The 24404-nt window shown below is 37.9% G+C and overlaps 1 protein-coding gene across 4 annotated transcripts in view; it reads right to left on the bottom strand.

The window, feature by feature from the left end:
* Positions 1–1674: 1674 nt before the first annotated feature.
* Positions 1675–24404, bottom strand: part of CDYL (chromodomain Y like) — a 206761-nt gene continuing 184031 nt past the window's right edge. For all 4 annotated transcript variants that reach the window (XM_043978567.1, XM_043978569.1, XM_043978568.1 and 1 more), the window contains 3 exons: positions 23704–23914; positions 4976–5119; positions 1675–3340 (listed from right to left, as the gene is read on the bottom strand). In XM_043978567.1, the coding sequence (XP_043834502.1) occupies positions 3182–3340; positions 4976–5119; positions 23704–23914 (514 nt within the window). In that variant the 3' untranslated portion in view covers positions 1675–3181. The remainder of the gene's footprint in view (positions 3341–4975; positions 5120–23703; positions 23915–24404) is intronic.

Genomic DNA, 24404 nt, shown 5'->3' with positions numbered 1-24404 from the left:
TAAATGGAGGTCAAGTGGGGAGTCACCAAAAGTATGTTTCACTCTAGATAATTATAAAGTGAGTTTAAGTGTCTGAAGCCCCTTTTGGCATTCACATTCTGTGTGTCTACAAATGACCCTTGAAATAATCACAGACAAGAATGAAGTCTTGACAGACTTAAGAGAAACTGAATACCATGAAGAAGCAATCAGTTTCCCACAAAACAGTATTGGAGTGTATGTTTGAAAAGAGCTGAGATAATCTGAACTCTGAGGAGAAAAGCCTTAGAAGGACAGTAATTGGAAGAATTTGACCATCTTGGTTCCTAGTGTTCATCAGTCCTTTGAAAAGGACCAATGACATCACAGCCTTGACTTTTGGTGTACTGGATGTGAGGCAGAGTTGCACAGTCAGCAGCATCATTCTCTCAGTTATAACAGTGGAATGGAGTGGTGTCTTCCATGTCTGACCAAGCTCTAAGCACTCCACGGTGCCTGCTTTAGCTGCTTTCATGGCTGTTGGAACAAACTGTTTTCATCTGCTCCTTCTCCTAACTTACCAGCAGGTTTGGTTACTCTTATCCTGGTTTAGCCTGTCTGCCAAGACAGTTTTACTGGGTTGTGATTGCTGTGCATGCTACAGCTTCATGAGAGTTGGGTGAAAAGTAGACATCAGTGGTGAATGAGCACCTTTGGTGGTGATGGATAGAGTGAGTTAATGAAGGGCAGTGACAGGAAGTCCCCAGGAGATAGAAAAGGCAGCCAGATGTAACAATGTTAGCAGACCTGTGTATCTAATAAATGAGTTCTATTTGATGGTTATAGTAGAAAACAGCCTATGTTTTGGGTTATAATAAGCTACTGGATGGAAAACATGCATGAAAAAAATAAAACATGCATAAATATGGTGACACAGAGGGGAAAAAAATCTCACCATACCTAACTAGTAAGGGTTAAAAATTGAGATAAAAGCATTATACATTAAGTTATAGGGGTGGGGACAAACGATATATGCAAAACTGACAGTCCACTGGAAATTTCCTTGGTAATATTTATGATGTTTTCCTTTTAGCACTGTAGCTTCTAACTAAGAGGCTTAATTGAGGTTTAGAAAGAAAATGATACATCTGCATATGATGTGTTTGGTTATACAAACTGTCTATTCCTTTAATATTTTGAAATTAACATTTCATTCTTACTATCCTTTAAGAAATTGTTTCTAGCTTTTTCTTTATTATCTTTTTTAATCAAGATATCCCTCTCTCCATATGTCCAAAATGCCAATCAAAGAAACAGAACTAGATGGGAGGGAGAGACATAGTGAAGGTTGCCAGAAATTTTTGCTGGACCATATTTTAGAAACCATTATTACAATTTAAGAAAACTTTAATACTACTCAAAATGAACTCAAGGGCACTCTCCTTGACACTAAAGGAGAAGTGCCATTCTCTTTTCTAAAACCACGTTTCAAGGAAAATCTTAATAGATTATAGAAGTTCTTTTACTAGCTTCAATTCCTTAGATAACTCATAGAAACTATACTTAAACAACACGCTGATGCTCTTGCTTCTTGTAAGATACAACTCCCAGAAAAGCTTTTAAAAGGATTAAAAACTGATCAGGACTCTTTAAATAATGATTAAAAACAAAACAAAACAAAACACTGGACTATAGCAGAGAAATTTAGAATGTGTTAAGAAATATTAGTTTTATTTTAACCAGTTTTCACAGCTGAATATTTATTCTATAAAAACTTTACAGATTGTACAGTTTATATATAGTTCAACTACTGAACAAAAAAAGTAGGTCCCACAGATGCAAAAATACTGTACCAATCCAAGGTAAAGGCAGATTTACACACTGTACAGCTCTCCACGAGGAAGGGGAGGTGGTCAGTTCCAAGTACAAACTTCAAAACTGTACAAAAATAAGGTTTGATTTTATTTCATTCTTCATACATTCAATACGTTGCAAGCACAGATGCCCAACTAATAATAGGCATCTGTAGTCAGGAATCAGTAACCACTCCTGAAAGGAATGCAAAATATGTCTATTTACACAGGGCACTCTTGTACACCATACTGTATACAGTATAGAGTGTATACATAAAAAGCATTACATGTCTAATATAAGGTAGTTTTTTGAAAGGAGTTTCTGTATTTAATAGTGTGCCAAAAGAATTTTAACTTATTAAATAAAATATATTCTAAGTGAACCTAGAAATTACACTTTATGAACATAAAATGGTTTTTTTTTGTTTTTTTTTTGTTTTTTTTTTTTTGGTGTAATACATCAATTAAAACTGCAAATAGAAAAACAAAACTGTATATAAAGTAGTATTCTCACCCAGCAACAAGAAGCACTTATGTAGTTATTCTTCAAAGAAGTCAGGAAAACTAATTACTTTTAAAACCCACTAAGACTAACTTATAACTTAGATATTCATACATAAGATATTCAATGATTCACTAATACTGCAAAACAAGCTTTCTTCTAGACACAGTGGTTTCTTCATGCTAACTGGGTAAGAATTGGACATGTCTTCAAAGGGCTGACTGAGTATAAATCCTGAGCACACGTTCAGTTTTGGAGATATGTTCATCACTTGACTTCTCATTAAAGGGGTATAAAATAAAGTCTAAGACTTATTTTGATTTACAAATTCCATCCTCTGAGGTATTTGCACCTTCTTGGAGACAAACTCAGCCAACATCTCTGATCTTACTGACTTAGTGAGTGGGCACATGAGGAGAGGGGGGCTGGCTCATACCCGTTTTGACTCTGTATTCTAAGAGAAAAAATATGAGGAAAACAAACATTATTCTAGACTTTCTGGCCACCCAGAAAACAACAAACACCATTCAATCCTTTTCTTCTTTATACAGTACTAGCCAAAAATAACAACAATTAGAGATTCAAAGAACTGTCTGGTGCTCAACATTCTAACTTTTCAGTTTGTGTGTGTACATTTATTTTGTATAAAATAATTATATTGGGATAAAGGCGCTTTGTTTGCCCTTTTTTTCTTTTAAAGGATACAGTACTTTAAAAGACTCCTTGACAGGAAAAGCTTGGACTTTTTTCAGTCTTATTTCCAAGCTTTTTTAGCTATGAGTAAACTTGTTTTGGATTTTAAATGAATTATGGCGTCACAGAGCCACTGATGTCCCACAAAACACAATTCCAGTGTCATTTCTGCCAATCAGAATTCATCAATTTTCCTCTGCAAGTATTTCAACATGGAGTCCATTCCCTGGGCAGAGCCCCAGATTTTCTTCAAAACATCACATTCTTTTTCATTTGCTTGTTCTAAATCCACCTTCATGATACTGCGCACTAGAGCTTTGGATTCTTCAAGTACCTAGGGCAAAAAACACCATTCGATGAGTAATGGACAACAGCAATCGCATTACTGCTTAACTCCCCGAACTGACACGGACAAGAAAGTGACATGAAGAAAGATCATCAATTCAGAAAAGTACCTAGGAAAATTATTCATGATGCACACAGAAAAACAGAAGAGAATATTTCATTTTTTTGGTATTACAGATAAAAATCAGTTTTGGGTTCCCAGTATGGTTCTGTCTACATTACCACTCTATCACGACAGAAAAGGAATACAAATCTCAAGTGTAATGCTACGGTTGTTCTGGACTGATACGAAACCCTTTAGATTCTGAACAGTGTAACTTGCACACTGCTCACTGAATAAATGTGTTTTGAAATTAAGGTCCTGTTATCTTTGGACCACACACTTTCTACTAAATAGTTCAAGTGATGAAAAGACCAAGTATTTGTTGACAGAGAGTGCCTCCAGTCAAAACTCTTTAATGGTCTTTAGAAATAGGATGGATTCTCATGTATCTTAGGATGGGGTATTGATAATTCATGTCTTTTTAAATGATTATATGATACAAATGTCTTGAGATTTAGGGAAAAATAATTTTATTTTGTTCTGTTGGGAACTTATTTTACTGTTAGAAGAATGAATGTGTTATTTAACATAATTTTAAAAATTGTATAAGCACATCGACTGTGAGAAACAGGAAATATTAAAACATGAATGTTTGTGCAGTAGTCTTATACTTGAAGAGGTTTGGTGCAATATCATTTCGGGAAATGATTTTAAAATAATAGATGGAACAATAATTTAAATAAAGGTGTCACTCTGGCATACATTAGAGATTGAGTGGAATAGTGGATTGCTAATAAGGAAGCTTAGATGTTACTATAGGTTCTATTGCTTATTCACTTTATACTTTAGTTTGTTTAATCTGGAAAATGAACCAATTGTTTTTTATCCTCCAAGCAGAAATACATCTGTGAGAAATCATGAAAAACATTTTTACTGCCCCTCTGCTAGTTTTCATTTGCACATCAAATTCTAAGGTTACTGTTTCCCTGCTCAAATGATGAAGGGAAATTAAAAAATATATTGAAATAGGGACAGAAATACTGATTAGAACAAAATACTAGAAGGTGTCAGTTTCTGGTTATGGCTTCTATCCTCGTTTTAAATGTTGAATGGAAATGTTTTGTATACTTTAAGGCACTTCAATATAGGTATTACTTTCATGGACACAGATTACAACCCTCCTAAGAATTAGCAGATGGTCTTTGAGAACTGCTGTGACTAAAAAATTAGTCATCCTGTGGCCAACCTGTCCACAAGTTTTTCTTAATTTTGCCAGGATGGGGATTGGATAAGAGACAAGCAGTTAATGGCCCTGTTCTCTGTCAGCACAACCTCTGACAAGAGGAGTAATAATAATAAAGCATCAATCAGGATGGGGCTACAGTAGAAAAGTGCTACATATAAAAAAGTAAAAATAATGGTGTACTTATCGAAAGTACTTATTTTTTTCTTCCAGAAAAGCTGGTGTTTAGAAGTTGTTAATTGTTTTCAAGTCTTTGAAATAGGGTTTTGAGAGCTCTTTTGAGGACAAGTGATGTAAGTCCTAAGATTAAAATATTATATGTAAAAAACCAAACTTACAACTGAATTACATGTGACAAGTTCCTTAATTCGAACCATTACTTCCTGTGTGAATGTCCCCGGCCAAAACACTTGGGAGACCAGTCCTTTGGCACAAGCTTCCTGCGCAGTCAACTTCCTTCCACTGAATAACATTTCATTTGCCTAAGGGAAACAAAAGTTATTTCTGATATGAAATGAAATGGAGGATTGGGTGGAAAATCTGTATCAAAGATGAATTTTTAAAAATGTCTGTCCTTTATGTAGATCCTTGGGGTGACATTTTCTAGCATTTGATCCTAACAGTCACTACCAGTATTACTTGAAACTGTGGCACATTTCATTAAGATCACATATTTAATGAAAAGTCTGACTATATTTTCAGAAGTAAAAGAAGCTGCTACTCTTTTTTTCTAATTACACAGCTTAGAGGATCTCCTTTGATACAAGGCCTGTAAAGTACATAGTGGTGGTGGTGTTCTCAGTGAACTGATCATGATGTCTAAAATCTAATAAAGTAAAAAGCAGTATTATGCCCATGAGTTTAATTTAAAAATTTAAAGTACAAAGCACCAATTTAATTACCTGTCTTCATAAAGAAAAATCCCTTTTGAACTTATTTCTCATAATGGTTGTTATAAAGGAATAACTCCATAAAATGAAATCAGCTAACTAAATGTACAAAAGATGATGGAATAAACCCTTTAACCCAACGTAAAAACAAAACCCTACTTAACAGAAACCAAAGATGATTTATTCTAGGTTTTTGTTCTGTGGGTAACAGTGTAATGTATATACTGCTGAATTTCTTAACCTGGGATGGGGATGGTCTGTGAACTAAACAAAAAATTTTTTTGATTATACTGACAAGGGAAGGGCCAAAGGGGTCCATAACAAAAAATGGTAAACAATCAGCAGCTTGAGATTTTACAAAACACATATCATTAAGAACTTAAGTGTACAGATTTCCTATAAAAAAGATTCTCTGCTTTTATGAAAGGATAGGTGCCAAGTGTTGTCTTCGATCAGTTATTTCTATGTATTAAGAGTTAGAAAAGAATACGTTTACCTATAACTAAAATATTTTCTTGAACTTGGACTGATTAAATTGCAATAATCCCAATTTCCCATAAAGCTTTTAAACTGTAGAAATGATTCGCGCGTGGATGGATACTTGGAAGTTCATGAGAACACCAAAGCAATTTTTAAGTACGTTTTATCCCAGATTGTAACACTATCCTTAACATATTGCTGTGTCATATTATGTGATTTGGTCTATGCTTGCTATGTCTATTTACACTAAAAGCAGCTAAGACATTTTAATAATAACAACAATCAGTGACATCTGAAAAACAAGATTGCTTTCTTATCATATATACAGATGATGTAAAGCTGGGAGGAATATATAATATAAATAAGATAAAATTAGAATTCTATTCCTAGACGTATATGAACTGGTGTATAGTGAAGTGAGCATAACTAGGAGAATGTTGTTGTACAGTGACAGCAATATTGTTAGATGAATAACTATTAATGACATTTACTCTCAGCAATACAATGATCTAAGACAATTCCAAAGGACTAGATGACAAAGCATATCTTCTATTCACCTCCAAAGTACTACTACTGAATGAATACAGACTGAAGTATGCTGTTTTTCACTTAAAAAAAATTTATTCAAGTTTTCTTAAAAGCACTAATATGGTAATGTTTTATACAACTGCACATGTATAATAAACTTTATCTGATGGTTTACCACACGGCATCAACCCAGTTTAGACTATGAGTACCTTTCATTTGAATTATTGCAAAAGCCCCTTAAAATTATCTCCCTACTTCAAATCTCTCTTATTCTTCACAATACTTATCCCTTTCACAATCCTAACATTTCCCATTGTGGTTTTGATAATATTGCAGGCCATCATATGGAGTTAAATTAGAATTTTCTAGGAGCTTTGCAGAAACCACAGATAACACATGAAGACCAGCAGATAACACAGAAAAACTTTAGAAACTCAGAAATGCATAAAATATATGTATACTATTGCATAATAACAACATATTTTAATATAATAATTCAGAGCTCTTTTCTGATGGGGGGGGGAGAGGGAAATTTTACATGGATTTTCCAAATTCCAGGGGCGCTGTGTGCCCCTAATCCCTGTGATGTGGAAGGGATAACTGTACTCTCTAGACAACTGTGAGTTACTTTCCTAAATGGACCGTGTTAACTCCTCTATGTGATAGACCCCTTGTGGTTTGGTATCATATCTAGGAACAAACACATACTCCTCTGCTAAACATTTAATGTTATTCCTAACCTGGCAGCAACTAACTTTTTTGTATACTTTATGCTATTTCCCTTCACATACTCTATGATCTAACCAGACTGGTCCTTCTTGCAACAAACACAACTCCCCTTTCATCTGCTTGACCTCTGAGAAACCCAAGTTTCCTTCCAGGCTCAGTTTAAGCACTACCTTCTCTCCCAAGTTGCTACTGCTGTTTCCCTCTATCACCTAGTACATATCTCTTTTGGTCACAGCTTATGTTCCTTGCGGAAAAGGGGCTATTTCATTCTTCTCATTGTATGTTCTGTGACAAGCACAGTACATGAATGCCTGGCACACAGCTGGTGACTAAGCCAACCGACAGTAACACATCAATGTATGTATCAACTTACCGATGAGAGCATTCCTGTCCAGGAGCACAGATTTCAATTTATCTGTTCCTATGAAATTTCTGTCCATGCTCTTTTGAAGACAATCTAGCCAATATGCTGGGCACATTTTTCTAAATCTTTTTAGTTTGTGAAATAGTTTTGGTGATTATTTTGCATGTATGTTGCATCTGTGCCGTCCATTTGTTTATAGCCTGCTCTTCTTCCCCTTTCCACTCCTACCTTTAGTGCCTGCCCTTTTCTTTTCCCTTTCCCCTACTTCCCTAAAGAGTAAGATAAATTTCTATACCCAACTGAGTGTGTATGCTATTTTTTCTTTGAGCCAAATATGATGAAAGTAAGGTTCAAATAATGTTCATCCTCTGCCTTCTTTTCCTTTAATATAATAGGTCTTTTGTGCCTGTTTCTATGATGTAATTTACCCCATTCTGCCTCACCTTTCCTTTTCTCCCAGTACAGTCCTTTATTTTTCACCCATAACGTTTTTTTTTTTTTGATAGCATCACATCAAAATCAACTTATACCCATACCATTTGTCTATGTATACTCTATGTATATTCTATTTGCCCTAGTAGGGATACAGTTCTCAAGATTTACAAGTATCAACTACCCAAGTAGGGATGTAAACAATTTAATCTTATTGAATAACATGTTGTTTGGTTTTTCCTGTTTTAACTTTGTATGCTTCTCTTGAGTCTTGCATTTGGAGATCATATTTTCTGTTCACCTCTGGTCTTTTCATCAGGAAAAAAAAAAAATCTGAAAATCCCCTATTTCACTGAATGTCCATCTTTCCCCCTGAAAGATAATGCCCAATTTTGCTGGGTAGTTAATTCTTGGTTGCAATGCAAGCTACTTTGCCTTCTGTTGAAGCTGCCAAGTCCTGACTGTAGCTCCATTATATTTAAATTGTTTATTTCTGGCTGCTTGCATTATTTTCTCCTTCACCTGATTAATTCTGGAATTGGCTATAATATTCTTTAGAGTTTTCATTTTCGGGTCCCTTTCAGGAGGTGAGTGGCAAATTCTTTCTTTCATTGACTTTTACCTTCTGGTTTTAGGATATCAGGGTAGTTCTCTTTTGTAATTTCCTGAAATATGTTGTACAGGCTCTTTTTTCTGATCATAACTTTCAGGTAGTCCAATAATTTTTAAATTGTCTCTCTTGGATCTAGTTTCCAGGTCAGTTGTTTTTCCTAACGAGGTATTTTACATTTTCTTTTATTTTTCCATTCTTTTGATCCCGTTTAACTGATTCTTTGTTGGGAGGGGGTGGGGGGGTGTTAAGGCAACTGGGGTTAAGTGACTTGCCCAGAGTCACACAGCTAGTTAAATGTCAAGTGTCTGAGGTCGATTTTGAACTCAGGTCCTCCTAATTCCAGGGCTGGTGTTCTATTCACTGCATCACCTAGCTGCCCCTGTTTAACTGATTCTTGATGTCTCATAGAGTCATTAGGGTCCACCCGACCAATTCTAATTTTTCCACCCCAGGGCAATGAGGGTTAAGTGATTTGCCCAGGGTCACACAGCTAGTAAGTGTCTGAATCCGGATTTGAACTCAGGGCTTCCTGAAACCAGGGCTGGTGCTTTATCCACCGTGCCACCTAGCTGCCCCCATACCCCAATTCTAATTTTAACGGAATTTTCTTTAGTGGAATTCTTTCCCCCATTTGGCTAATTGTATTTTTTTAAGGAATGTTTTCCTCAGCCAAATTTTGTCCTTTTCCCTAGCTATTAACACTCTCTTGCATATCTCTCATTTCATTTCCCATTTTTTACTTGATTTTTAATATCCTTTTTGAACTCTTCCAAGAAGGCTTTTGGGTTTTCAGACTAATTCATCTTGCCCTTTGAGGTGTCACTTGCAGGCACTTTGCCAGTGTTGTCCCTTTCTACATATGTGTTTTGGTCTTCCCTGTTGCCATAGTAGTTTTCTATGGTGAGGGTTCTTTCTTATTTTTTCTTACTCATATTTAAACTTATTTTGTGACATTTTTGAGCTCTCGTCCTAGGGCACTGTCCCAAGCTGCTATTGCTTGGGTTCAAGTGTCTGATCAATAGCTTTCTGTTGAGGCCTCAGTGGCTCATGTTGGCTTGCTCACTGCACTGGAGTAGCCCAACCTCGCAGGGTCAGTTGTATAGTGTATAACACAGCTGGTAGATTGCCTTCTGCACTGGGGATTGGGGCAGGGGGGCTCACAATGGGCCTGCTATGCTACTAGCCTTCTGAGCCCAGACTGAGAGTCCCCAGCTGCTGATCTATGCTGTGGCTGAGAGCCTTGAGCTGGCTTGTCCAGATACCCTCTGCGCTGTGCTTCCCTTATGCCCGGGTGAGAAAGGCCTCTTCTGAAGTCCTTCTAAGTGACCTTAAGTCAGAAGATTGTAGGTTTCGTAGCTCCAGAATATGTTTAGAGGCCTGATTTCATGTTGTTTCTGAGGGAAATCTGGGAGAGCTCAGGCAGCTTCCAGGCTTCTCTCCCTCATCTTGGCTCCAACCCCTTTATGGAATGTAGCTTCTTGTAACAATTTTTACTTGCAGGCTGTCATTGGAAAGATGCTGTATCCCACCTACTCCCTACTATGTGCATTTCCATTGCTCTAAAGGTCACTGAAGACTTTTGTGTTTTTTTGATGTTACAGTATTCTAAAACGTTCAAATATAAATCATTCTGTTTTAAAAACAAACCTAAAACAAAATCCTGTGGGTTTTTTTGTGTCCCAAGGGTAAGACTGATATTATTGAAAATATCAAAGAATGTTTCAAATGCAATCTATCCCATTCTCTTCCTCATATTCAAGTCTAGACCCAAGTCTTATCGTTTATCTGAAAAGCCTAATACACAAACTCCAAAGGTATTTTCCATCTATTTTGTTTTGACTCAGTACCCAATCCAGTTTCTTCTGAGGCACCATGGATCTCAGTGAGACAGCCCTATAATATATTCTGGAGCTTGAGGTAATCAGAATCATGTCATCTATAAAGAGGAGAAGTGGGGTGGGCTGGGGGAGGAGAGATGGCCCTCACAGGGGACACTAAACCATCTCTAGAGAACTCTTCAATCTTGGGAGAACACGCACCTTGCTTCATAGCTTCTCTAAAAGCCATTTTTGTGGAGACATTTTTATAGGGATTCTGAAATATGTCTGATAAGTCTCTCATCTCTTCAAAGGAGTGGAATGGGGGGAGGGATATCTTCACATTTCTTCTTTGAAGCCATGCTTGTTCATTATAATTTTGCAATATTACCTTTTATTCTTTCATGATCTTTCCATTTTATGTTATAGTCACTGTTTTGGGCGGTTACTTTCTATGCTTTACTCTGTATCAGCTCTATATGCATCATATCCATCATTTCTTACAGCACAAGAATATCCAGCCCTAACTGCCCTCCCAACTTCCAGTCTCAAATCTACAACTGCCTATTAGATACATCAAACTGGATGCCCCATATACATCTTAAACTCATACAATCTAAAACTGAAATCATTATCTTTCCCCACAAACCCTCTGATGCTTCTAATTTCCTTATTACAGTGAAGAGTACCAACATCCTTGCAGCCACCTACCACTGATTAGACACACCATGTCCATTCAGTGGTCAAGTCTTGTCTTTTTCCACCTCATTTACATCTCCTTCTCTCCTCTGACACTGTGGCTACACTATCGTAGGCACTCATTACCTCATATACGGACTTAGCAATAGCCTTCTGTTTGGCCTTTGTCTCTCTCCACTCCAGTACATCCTCTCTAGTTTCCAAATTGAACTATGGAAATAGAGGTCTGATGATATCACTACCCCATTCAATAAATTCTAGTAGCCCCTATCACCTCCAAGATCAACTGTAAAATTCCATTCCCCACCCCCTTTTGAGGAGAGTAGGGGGTAGCTGAGGCCAGATTTGAACTCGGAAGATTCATCTTCCTGCCTTCAAGTCCATTATTCTATCCACCCATATGTACTTGATTAAGCCCAGCTGTTCATCACATCTTTGTCCTAAGTGGCAATACAAGTTCTTCACATAGCACACTGGGGACTAAGGTGTTTAGAGAACAAATGGAGTGGCTCCCTGATGAATGATGAAATGTTACAAATGTAATGATTGGAATGACGCCACTTGCTGGAGACTTACTGTAGAAGAGTTCTGCCCATGAAGCGAAGGTCTTTGAGGGCAAGACCAGGAGTCTTTTCTTTGGCGTCAGGAAGTGACGCGGGCTAGTGGGAGGAGGAAGGAAGAGACTGGCGCTCAGTCTCGCGCTCTTTCCTTTGGACTCTGGTGGAGAGTGGAGCTAGAAATGTGCTCTCCCTTTAATAGATAGGAATCTATGCCTTTCTCTCTCTTTACCAAATTCTTATTCTCCTTTATTCTCCTTAATAAATGCTTAAAAGTCTAACTCTTGCTAAAGTTCATAATTTATTGGCGACCACTCATTAAATAGTTTAGACAGTTTAGCTAGAATTTTAGCCCTTAACACAAAAAAGAAAATTTATTACATTCTTATCTTATTAATTCTTGTCTCACTGACATTCACTGACAAATGCTTTTGAAATCATGTGGCTCAGACAGATCTCATACCAGGATGTGTTTTTGCCTCTACTGATTTTCAGTGTTTTATAAGGCAATACTACTGTCTTGTGCCCTACTTCTCCTCAGAATTTTTACAAACGAGTTTGCTAGTTGCTTAGAGTGGCCTCTAAGTACTTTTGGCTTAGTGGTTGTTATGATTACTTTAAACAAGCTAATATTCTGCAGAAAAAGTGATACCTGAAATCAATATGTTTATGGTTGACTGGAATAGATCTGATTGAAGTTGTTATAACCTCCCCACACCTTTTGTAAACTAAATTTTAATTAATCTTTAGTTATAACATGCTGTAATTAGATGAAGATGTGCTTGTACACAAACTGATATTGCTTCATCATTCATAATTAGTTCCAAGTCTATTAAAATAATAAATTTCACATCAGTGTTCATGGTTTTTTCCCCCCCAACCTTTTAAAAAAATTTCTCTTGAAGAATATTTTTATTATTTGTGGGATCTAAACAGTCAACAGGCTTTGGGCTCTCCATTTCTTAAAACTGACACATATTTGACAATATACTCTCATGTAAAAAGATCACAACTTAAAGTACCTAGAGGTAAGTTAACATTTATGGTAAATACTGAAAACCCATGTGATTATGACGCTTTCCAAATAAAGAAATTTTTTTGAAAATTTAACACCAACCAATATGAACACTTGAATATACGAGGAAGAGAAAAAAGGACTATAAAACTGTGAATGTTTCACTTTTTAAAAGTGTGTATTTAATTTGAAATGGTAGAAAACAAGATGTCCCTGCTAATCTCTAAATTCTCTTGAGTAGTTTTTATGTTTTACTGACATTTGTTTCTACTCTCATTCTTGTAACAAATAAATCTAGTCATGCAAGACAAATAAAAATATTCACTGTCTGAAAATGAATTCTACTCAATCCACTTTTTCTTTATGGGCAGTCATCTCTTGGCTAAGAGGTGGGAATGTACTTTATCCATGATCTTCTAAAATCACAACTGGTCACTACATCAATCAGAATTCTGAAGTTGTACAAAATTCTTCTCTTATACCTTACTGTGGTTACCATGTACATTGTTCTGATTCTGTTCATTTTGTTTTACTTCTCCTCAAAGAAGTCTTCCCACATTTCTCTGAATCTATCCCTTTCAAAATTTTTAGTGTGATAATAGCTCAGTACATATGGTTCATTAATCTTGGTCTTTGTCCTCTCTGGCATATATGCCCAATGGTGTTGTCAGTAGGTCAAAGGACATAACATTTTAGTTATAATTCCAAATTGCCTTTTTTGGGGGGGGGGGGCGCGCCAGGGCAATGAGGTTTAAGTGCCTTGCCCAGGGCCACACAGCTAGTAAATGTTAAGTATTAGAGGCTGGATTTGAACTCAGGTCCTCCCGAATCCAGGGCCAGTGCTTTATCCAGTGTGCCACCTAGTTGTACCGCAGATTGCTTTTTAAAAGAACATGACCAAATTGATAATTTCTCCAACAGTCATCTGTCCAATTTTCCAATGCAATCATTATGAAAATAGGAGGGGCCTGCCTACACACAAATGAAATCCATTTTATTTTATTGATCAGATTAGCCTTCAGATAGGAAATTGAGAACTATACTTGTCATTTTCCTTGGCTTTTAAGTACTGTTGAATCCACCAGATGTTATTTATACTCTGCAGGCACAGATTTTGAGAATGGCTATGGCCACAGCACAATGGAAGAGAGTGAGAAAATGTGGAGGGGACTGAAGGAAATAAAATGAAATTTAATAGTGATAAATATCAAGTTATGCAATTGGATTCAAGAAAAACAACTATATAGGTACAGTATGGAAGAGATGTACAATGTGGTTCATGTGAGAAAGACCTGAATATTTTAGTAGACTTCAATCTTGGTCAGTCAGCAGTATGACAAGTCAATTCAATAAATGCTAGTCTGATTAGAAAGAAGACAAAAAATTTGACCTGCACTAATTAGTATGAAATACTGAATGAGGCAAGGTGTGAGAAAAGATGCAACAGTACAAACTCTATTTAAGAAGCAGTATGGTAGAACTGATACCTTAAATTCAACAAGACTAAAGTGAAATTTATTCTATTTTTTCCAAAACCCATCCTTTTCTCCAATGTCCCAATTCATGTTGAAGAAAGCAGAAGCACTCAAGTCATTAAGCTCTGCTGTTCCCTTTTGCCTCTTGCCTTATATTCCAATAATTTGCCAATTCTTGGCCCACAAAATCTCTCAAAAGTTCCCTTTTCTCTCCACTCAAACAGCAACCAACTGGTTTAGGCCACCAGCATCTCTCTCTCTCTCTCTTTTTTTTTAGTGAGGCAATTGGGGTTAAGTGACTTGCCCAGGGTCACACAGCTAGTAAGTGTTAAGTGTCTGAGGCTGGATTTGAACCCAGGTACTCCTGACTCCAGGGCCAGTGCTCTATCTACTGCGCCACCTAGCTGCCCCCAGCATCTCTTGATAGGAAAAATTCAATAAGACACTACTCAGTTTAGTACAGGCCAATCACAGATAGGCCTCAGCCTAACACTAGAATTTCACATTACTTTTCATCACATACTCAATGCAAGTAGTCAAACCTGCCTACTTGTTTCTTCATTTTTGCATCCTACCTCCCTCACTTCTTTAAGACTGCCTCCCATATTTGAATATATTTATTTCTTATTTCTTTTTCTTAGATTTTCTGACACTCTTGTGAGCTTTAATTCATATGCCATCTCCTATGGAAAGGTGATCTCTGATCCCTATAGTCAAGTAACAAACATTTATAACATACTTACTATATATATGCCAAAGGACTATGCTAAATACTGGAAATAGAAAAAAAAGGCAAAAGTCAGTCCTTGCCTTCAGAAAGCTTACAATCTAACGTGGTAGAAAGCATGCAAACAAATGTATACAAAAAGAAACAATATACAGGATTAATAGTAACTAATGAAGAGAGAAAACACTAGAATTAAGGGACTAGAGAAGACTTCCTATAGAAATCACAATTTTAATTGGGACTTAAAAGAAGCCAAGATCAGTAATTGGAACAGAGAAGGAAGAGCTCAGAGCTGAGAGATTGAGTGTCTTTTCTTGCTGGAACATCCAAGAGGCCAGTGTCATTAGATTGAAGAGCATATGTCAGGGAGTAAAGTGTAAGAAGACTGGGAGGGTAGGAGGGGGCTAGGTTATAAAGGGCTTTGCATGCCAAACAGAGCACTTTGTATGTGCCCCTGGAGACCAAAGAAGTCACTGGAGTTATACCTAGCATGAGGATAGAATTGTGTGTGTGTGTGTGTGTGTGTGTGTAGAGGGATGTGTTTTGTGACAATCACTTTTTACTGGCTAAATGTTGGACGGTTTGGAATGGGGAGAGAGTTGAGGAAGGCACACCCACCAACAAGCTATTGCAATGATCTGGGCGTCAGAGGATAGATGCTACAAAGGCAGCAGATCTCGGGCAATAGGTTGGAGATGAGGGATTAGGGGTCAGGGATGGGAAAAGGAGACAGGAATCCTAGGTGACTGCTAGGGTTGTGAGTCTGAGGTAGTGGGAGGATGGTAGTGCCCTCTTCAGTAACAGGGAAGGTAAGAGGGGGAGAGTTTAGCGGCAAGATTATGAGCTCTGTGTTGGAAATATTAAGTGTAAGATGTCTACTTAGATATGCAGTTTGCCTGAAAGGTAGTTGTAGATACAAAAGTGGAGATCAGCAGAGATTGGGGCAAGATAGCAAAATTTTGATGGTAATCAAATCCAAGGGATCTGATGAGATCACGAAGTGAAGTAGTATAAAGGTAGAAGATGAGAGGGCCCAGGAAAGAACACTAAGGGACACCTCAAGTTGGAGTGATCTGGAGGGGGAGCATACAAAGATAGAGAAACAGCAGTGACAAAGGTAGGAGGTGAAGCAGGAAAAGAGGTGTTCTGAATACCAAAAGAGAAGAGAGAATAAAGGAGGAGAGAATGGTCAACAGTGAAAAAGGTTACAGAGAGGCTGAAGATGATGATGATGATGACTGAGAAAAGGTTAGTAGATTTAGCACCCGAGAGATCACTAGTAACTTTGTAGAGCAATTTTGTTAGAATGGTAAGGTTGGAATCTAGACTGTAAAGGGTAAAGAAGAGAGTAAGAAGACAGAAAATGGAGGCTGGTTCTGTGGATGGCTTTTTCATTTAAGGGTCTTTAAAGGATGGGGGAAGACTTGGGCATATTTGTGAACTACAGGAAATAAGCAAGTAGATGCGAAGAAATTGAAAGTGGGTAGAATAGTTAGATGAACTGATGGGGGCGGAGAGAAGGGGCAGATCACAAGATGGCGGAGGAAACACATTAAACACACAGAGCTCCTGATACAATTACCCCCAAAACAGCAATAAAAGAACTTCTGGAGCAGAAAAATCCATAAAAAAGATGGGCTGAGATTATTTTCCAGCCATAGACAGATTAAAGGGGGCCGTGCTGGGCTGTGAATAGAGTGCAACCCTGTGATTGCACTGACATAGACCCCAGGCACGGTGGGCCAGAGGAACTTACCCACAAACCTCCAAATCAGCTGTGGCACCAGCATCTTCTCGAACTGAGTTTACGGTCGGGTGAAACGGCTGAACAGCTGGCCAGGAGGAAAGTGCAGGAGTATCTGCGGGACCTAGGGAGGGGTTTGGCTATCCCACCCCAGCAGGGAACCAGGAAGAAATCCTGAGCAATGGGAAGGCCCAGGTGGGAGAGGGGCGAAGGCTGGTCAGAGCTAAGAACCACAGCACACAAAGTTCTGCTGGCTGGTTAATTAGCAAGTTGGCTTGAGGTTATCTTCAGAACAGAGAACAGGCCAGGAAAGAGAAAAACTTGGCCTCCCTCAAACCAAAAAACCTGGGACCCTCTGAAGCTTGGGATGGTATAGCTTGGAAGTTGGGCCCCACTGTAAGAGGGAGTGAAAAGTCAAGTAAGAGATGGAAAGGGGAGCAAGCAAAGAAAGTTGAGAACTATACAAAGTTTCTTTGATGACAAGGAAGATCGAGGTGTACCCTCAGAAGACGGTAACAACCTCAGGGCCCCAACATCCAAAGCTTCCAAGAAAAATATGAATTGATCTCGGGCCATGGAAATGCTCAAAAGGGACTCCTGAAGAGAAAATAGGATAGAAGGAAGATTTAGAAAGGTGGAGGAAAGAATGGAAAGAGAAATGAGAGCAATGCAGGAGAGTTATGAGACAGCTTAAAAAGCCAAATGGAAAAGAATTAGGATTGAACAAATGGAAGCTAGTGACTTTATGAGAAACCAAGACACAGTAAAGCAAATCCAAATGAATACAAAAATTGAGGGCAATATGAAATATCTCCTTGGAAAAACAGCTGATCTGGAAAATAGATCCAGGAGAGATAATTTGAAAATCATTGGACTACCTGAAAACCATGACCAAAACAAGAGTTTAGACAACATTTTCCAAGAGATTTTCAGGGAAAATTGCCCTGATATTCTAGAACCAAAAGGTAAAATAGAAACTGAAAGAATCCACTGATCACCTCCTGAAAGAGATCCCAAAAGGAAAACCTCCAGGAATATTATAGCCAAATTCCAGAGCTCCCAGGTTAAGGAGAAAATATTGCAAGCAGCTAGAAAAAAGGAATTCAAATACTAGGGGAGCTACAATAAAGATAAAACAAGATCTAGCAGCATCTACATTAAAGGACCAGAGGGCATGGAATATGGTATTTTGGAGGGAAAAGGAACTAGGACTACAGCCAAGAATTACCTACCCAGCAAAACTGAGTATAATCTCTCAGAAGAAAAATGGGACTTCAACGAAAAAGAAGACATTCAAGCATTTGCTGAAGAAAAGACCTGAACTGAATAGAAAATTTAACTTTCAAATACAAGACACTAGAGAAACATAAAAAAAAAGTAAACAGGAAAAAGAAATCATGAGGGATATTAAAAGATTAAATTTTTTACATTCCTACATGGGACGATAATACTTTGATCTCATAAGAAACTTCTCAGTATTAGGGTACCTGGAAGGAATAATACACTTAGACAGAGGACACAGGTCTGAACTGAATATGAAGAGATGACATCTGTAAAGCATTTATTTTTTGTTTATCCTTGTTCTTTGTGGGGCAAGCAGGGTGGGGTGTCTTATGTCCGGGGCTGGATTTGGGATCGAGACCCCCTGGGTCCAGGGCTGGAGCTTTGTCTACTGTGCCACCTAGCTAACCCGTGATAATATCTTTAAAATAGGGTTGAGGGGTAGGAGGAATGCACTGGGGGACGGGGAAGGGTAAAGGTGGACTGGGGAGAAGTAGCTTACATGAAGGAAACAAACAAAAAAAAGCTTATGGAGGGGAGGGGAGGAGGGGGAAGGAATGGGGGAGTTAGTGAACCTTACTATCATCAGAATTGGCTCAAAGAGGGAATAACATACATACTCAAGTGGATATAATAATATATTTTTGCTCTGAGAAGTGGGTGGGGAGAGAGATAAGGGGAGGGGTGGGAGAAGAGGGGAAGGAGGGAAGGGCAGATTAGGGGAGGGAGCAATAAAATCATTAAGTGACTTGCCCAGGGTCACACAGCTAGTAAGTGTTAAGTGGCTGGATTTGAACTCAGGTCCTGCTGAATCCAGGGTTGGTGCTCTATCCACTGCGCCACCTAGCTGCCCCTGAAACTTTGTTTTTAATCTGTTTTCTCTCACAACCTAGCTAACGTGGAGATGTTTTCCATGACTACTCATGTATAACTTATATGTATAACTTGAGTTCTTGGGGTAGGGGGGTGGGAAAGGAGGGAAGAAGATAAGTTGGAACACAAAGTTTTAAAAAGCTGGCGTCAAAATTTGTTTTTACATGTAATTTGGTAAATAAAATTCTAAGCAAAAAAAAAAAAGAAGAAGAAAGAAAGTGGGTAGAATAAAGCAATGACAGAGTGGCCATCTCTGCTGGAAGGAGATGAGGTTTGATGGAATGTAATGGGATCAGTTCAACAAGAGGGGTTTATCTTGTAAGGAGTAAACCCATATCTTCATTGGAGACATGGGTAAAGGAGGAGAGAATGGCAGAAGGCACCTGAGTGATTGACAGGAGATGAGGAAGAGGGGAGAAGACAGAGTTCATGACAAGTGGCCTCAAAGTTTTTCAATAAAATATGCCAGTTGAGAGAATGGTGAGAAGTATGGCCAAGGGAGGTGTGAAATGAAAAGGTTTGGAAGACTGGGACAGTGAGCTGATAAGGAAGGTGCAGAAGGGACTGCCTAGCAGGAGTGAGGGCCCAGTTGAGGCTGGTTAAACAGTTGTGAGATTTTCTGCACCATCATTCAGGAGCATATATGCAGAAGTAAAGATGGTTAAAGCTTGGCTATGTGTAACTGTGCATAGGATAAGTGGGCTATAGGATTCAAGAGAGAAGGATAGTGTAGAGTTGAATTGGATCACCAATGGGTCAAGATGGGGAGAAAAGGAGTGGCTGGTGCAAGTAGGTGGCCTAGGAAAGAACTGAGGGGTTAAGGGACTGCAGGTTATGGTGTGGATGAAGAGGAGGGTTATGTCTAAGAGGGAGAGGTGAAAACCCAACCCATTATGATTGGATAAGGGGGTTTCAGAATTCTTGAAGTCAGAGGGAGTTTATCTCTGTGTAAAGGCAATAGGGGTTATGACCATCTCTGTGTGTGACTTTAGTGGGGTGGTTAGGATATCTGGTGGATATTTCTCCATGAGAAAAATGTAGCACAAATGCTTCTGTTATCTGAAATGACTTAGGGGGGGAGGAAATATTATGGTATTCAGGATGACTCAATTTTCTTAAAATTGAAGATTAACCAGTTTTTACCTGTTTTAACATTTTTACTGTAACCAGAATAGACATCTTTCTGAAGGTATTGTGTACTTTGACTCACTACCATAGTAAAGAATATGCAGAATATATTCAGTCATCAACATGATTTATCTTCTGCTGTACTACAGTGAATGCTACAGATTAAATAATGGATATCCTCAAACCAGAGAGCTGCTGTGATTAGTATTTTCCTACATCCTCCCTACTTCTTGCCAACCTGAACCCACTTCTAATCTCTAATAGGTCTTTTGTTCAACAGTATTTTTCCTCTTTTATGGTTCTTTTGTTTCCTTTATACCCCTGCCCCCTTACCCTGACAACTGTCAAGCTTTAGTATGAGCTGGACATAATTTGAACAATTATCCAGGGCTGGTATTTTATCCACTGCGCCACCTTGCTGCTCCATATGTTATTTTTGATGTCCGGGCTTGAAGGCTTTTTATTTGCTTTTGAGTTCGTACCTATTCTAGGTGGGTGAAAATACTGGACAACTGAGTCATTACTATGTTATACCACAGAGGCAATGACTACTTCTGGACTTCTAAAGTGTTTAACAAATAAAATCATTAACATCCATATAAATGAGAAACTTTCAAAAGTAATAGTTATTCATAATAGGTAGGCAAATTTAGAAAGATGTTCTAATTGTACATAAATAACATGTCTATCTGATTGCTTGCCATTGTGGGGAGGTGAAGAGAGGAAGGGATAGAATTTGGAACTCAAAACTTTAAATAAAAATGTTAAAAAATTGGGGCAAAGGGGAAGCTAGGAAGTACAGTGGATAAAGCACCAGCCCTGGAGTCAGGAGGAGCTGAGTTCAAATCCATCCTCGGACACTTGACACTTAATAGTTGTGTGACCCTTTGCAAGTCACTTAACCCTTACTGTCTTGCCCCACTCCCCACCAAAAAAAAAGTTGGGGAAAGAAATGTTCTCTCAGAAATGAAGATACCATTGTGCTTATATAAAAAGTTATACATAACCTTTTACTGTTTTCAAAGTTTTAGCAACCCCCACATTCAGTCAGGCGATCCTATATAGGGTGGCAACCCCATGTTTAAGAAGCTTTGGCTTATATGAAACTTGGGCCCCAGTGTAGATGGATAATATCAGAAAAGAATACTTGAGGCACTGGGTAAAGATAAGCATTAACTGACGATTTTGTTTTACCACCTAAGAAGTAAAAGAAAAGAGTAACTGATTGCTTTATTTTTTTCTTCCTGACAGAACCCTTCTAGTTGGCTGGAATATAATCTAGTTCATCAGGATGATTAGAAGAGTATTTAAGTTGAATAGAGAACAACAAGAGTAGTTCAAAGAGGAAAGGAAGGGGCAGAAATATTATGTTATTTTGTAGGACTTATCAAATGGGTAATTATGTCTAGGAAAAAATACTCATGAAAATACTAACATCTTACATAGCAAACTATAGGTGAAATAATGCTTTGTCAACCATCTGTCTTTTGGACAGTTCTTTGTCCAAAAGAACCTCTAGCTAGAAATAAGGAAAGCTCAAGTCATAATTCTGGACAAATCAGCTTATCTCTTAGTGCCTCAGGCAACTAACTTTTTAAAATGCTACAGAACAAACTGCCAATCTACATTACCAATCTAGGCTTTTCTTCATGGAGAGTTAACCCAAACCAATGAAATTAGAGTTTTAAATAGAAAAATAGACATGTCATGTGGTAGAAATCAATTTAAGTTTAAAAATATCTTATCACAGGGGAGGAGCCAAGGTGGCAGAAAAAAGAGACATTAAAAGGATAAACTGTTTATATTCTTACATGAGAAGATAATACTTCCAACTCATAAGATCTTTCTCAGTATTAGGGCAGCTAAAAGGAATATACTTAGACAAAGGACACAAGTGTGAAATCAATATGAAGGGATGATATCTATAAAGTATTTATCCTTGTTTTTTGTGGGGCAGGCAAGGTGGGGTGGCTTATATCGGGCTGAATTTGGGCTTGGGGCCTCCTGGGTCCAGGACTGGTACTTTGTCCACTGTGTCACCTAGCTGACCTATGATGACATCTTTAAAATAAAGTTAAGGGGTAAGAAGAATGCAATGGAAGAAAAGGAAAGGGAGAGGTGGAAGGGTGTAAAGTAGCTCACATAAAAGAAGCAAGAAAAAGCTTATGGAGTGGAGGGGAAAATGGGGAAGGAGCCGGGGAGTGAATGAGCCTTACTTTCGAAAGAATTGGCTGAAAGAGGGAATAACATACACACTCAAGTGGGTAAAGTAATATATTGTGCTCTGAGTGAAAGTGGAAAGGGAAAGGGAAAAGGTGGAGGGGGACAAGTGAAGGAAGGGAGGGCAGATTAGGGGAGGAAGCAGTAAAAAGCAAAACATTTTCAAGGAGGGATAGGGTGAAACAAGAGAGAAAATAGAGTAAATATCAAGGGGAGGGAATAGGATGGAGGGTAATACAGTTAACAATAGTAAATGTGAAAGAAATGATGAGCAGGATGCTATCAGAAGGACCTATGAAAAATGCAAACCATCAACAGAGGAAGAACTAATGGTATTTGAATACAGATCGAAGTATAAAATTATTTGTTAGTTCCTTTTTCTAAAGTTATTCTATTTTCTTTCACAACTTGACTAATGTGCAGATTCTTGGCATAACTGCACATGTATGACTTGATTGATGACTTGATAACTGCTTGATTCCATAGGGAGGGTTGAAGAGGGAGGAAGAAAATTTAGAACACAAAGTTTAAAAAAAATCAATGCAAAGAAAGGATGAGCAGGCAGATTTCAGAGAAACCTGAAAGGACTTACATGAACTGATACTGAGTGAGATAAGCATAACCAGGAGAACACTGGACACAGAATCAACAACACTGTGTGTTGATCAACTGTGATAGACTTGACTTTTCTTAGCAATACAATGGTCCAAGAGAGTTTCAAAGGACTCATGCTCTCCAAATCCAGAAAAAAAGAACTGTGGAATCTACATGCAGACTGAACCATACTATTTCTACCTTTTAAAAAATTTTCCTTTTTTGAGGTTTTTCCCTTTGCTTCGATTCTTCTTTCACATGACTAATGCAGAAATAGGTTTAATGTGACTGTACATATATAACCTATATCAGATTGCTTGCTGTCTTGGGGAGGGGGCAGGGAGGGAGAAAAATTTGGAACTAGAAATCTTATAAAAACAAATGTTGAAAACTATCTCTACATGTAATTAGAAAATAATAAAATACTATATTTTTAAAAAATGTCTTATCCCCTACTTATCACTAAGAGTACGTTCCCTTTCTCTTTCAGTACAGTCCAGCTCCATTCCTCCAATAAAATATCAGATTTAAGAAAGCTAGACAGTACCAATCAATGGGCACATGTTTACTACTGCCTTATATTGACTTTATTTAAAAAAAATAACAACACACACAGTTTTGTCAGTCTTTCCTATGTAAAACCAAATGCTTTCAAGGGATGCTCTTATCTAACTCTAGAACCATGACAGGGCCAAGTATGCTAAGCGATCATAAGAAATTTTCAATGAATTGAAATACTTTCACTATTTAGGAAAAAACCCCAAACTAACAGTGAACATAAGATCATTCTACACCCACAAAATGAAACACACTGAGAATGTAACATTTTTTATACTTTAGGTAACCAAGCTGAACATTCTTACATGATTTCCAAATGCATAATAGAATAAAGATACTCACAGATGCCAGTCCCATTATCTTTGGGAACATAAGTGATGAACATCCATCTGGACTCTGTCCAAATGTAGTATATGGTGTTTGAAACCAAGCCTTTTCATTAGCCCAAACTACATCACAAAGAGGCAATATGGATGCTCCAAGTCCAATGGCAGGGCCATTTACTGCTACAATGATGGGCTTCTTAAACTGTATAAAGGTATTTACAAAGTTTCTTAAGGGAGTGGGGGTGGTGGGAAGGAGATAGAAAAAAAAGAGATAAAGAATATTACTCAGTGTTTTGTCTTTTAGAAACAAAAAGCTACAATAAGGACAATTAATTTTGCAAACAGCTTAATGGAAATTACTTAATATACTTCCTTTTAAAAATAATTTCTAAGGTACAGTGCTATTTTATATTTGTTAAAAAGCTTACAATTACTAAAGTACAATATAAAACTTGTGACAACAAAACAAAGATGAAAGCGATATTCAGTGGCAGTCTTTGTATTTGTGGGACTCTGGGTAAAGGAAGAGACTGGTTATCTAGCCCCATAATCCCATTTAAGAGCAAGTAAACCAAACTTCATTGGAAATGCTGAAGGCAATGCTACTGGGGGAAGGAAACTGAGAAGCCTATTATGTACTCTGAAAATGTGGCAAGAAGTGTTTCCCGAGGGTCTGTGTGTTTAGTACAGTGCTAGATATGGTAGAGCATACAGAAA

Source organism: Dromiciops gliroides, chromosome 1 (assembly GCF_019393635.1).
Source record: "Dromiciops gliroides isolate mDroGli1 chromosome 1, mDroGli1.pri, whole genome shotgun sequence".
Taxonomy (NCBI): domain Eukaryota; kingdom Metazoa; phylum Chordata; class Mammalia; order Microbiotheria; family Microbiotheriidae; genus Dromiciops; species Dromiciops gliroides.
Note: the sequence above shows the minus strand (reverse complement) of the source record. Positions and strands in the feature narration are given on the sequence as shown.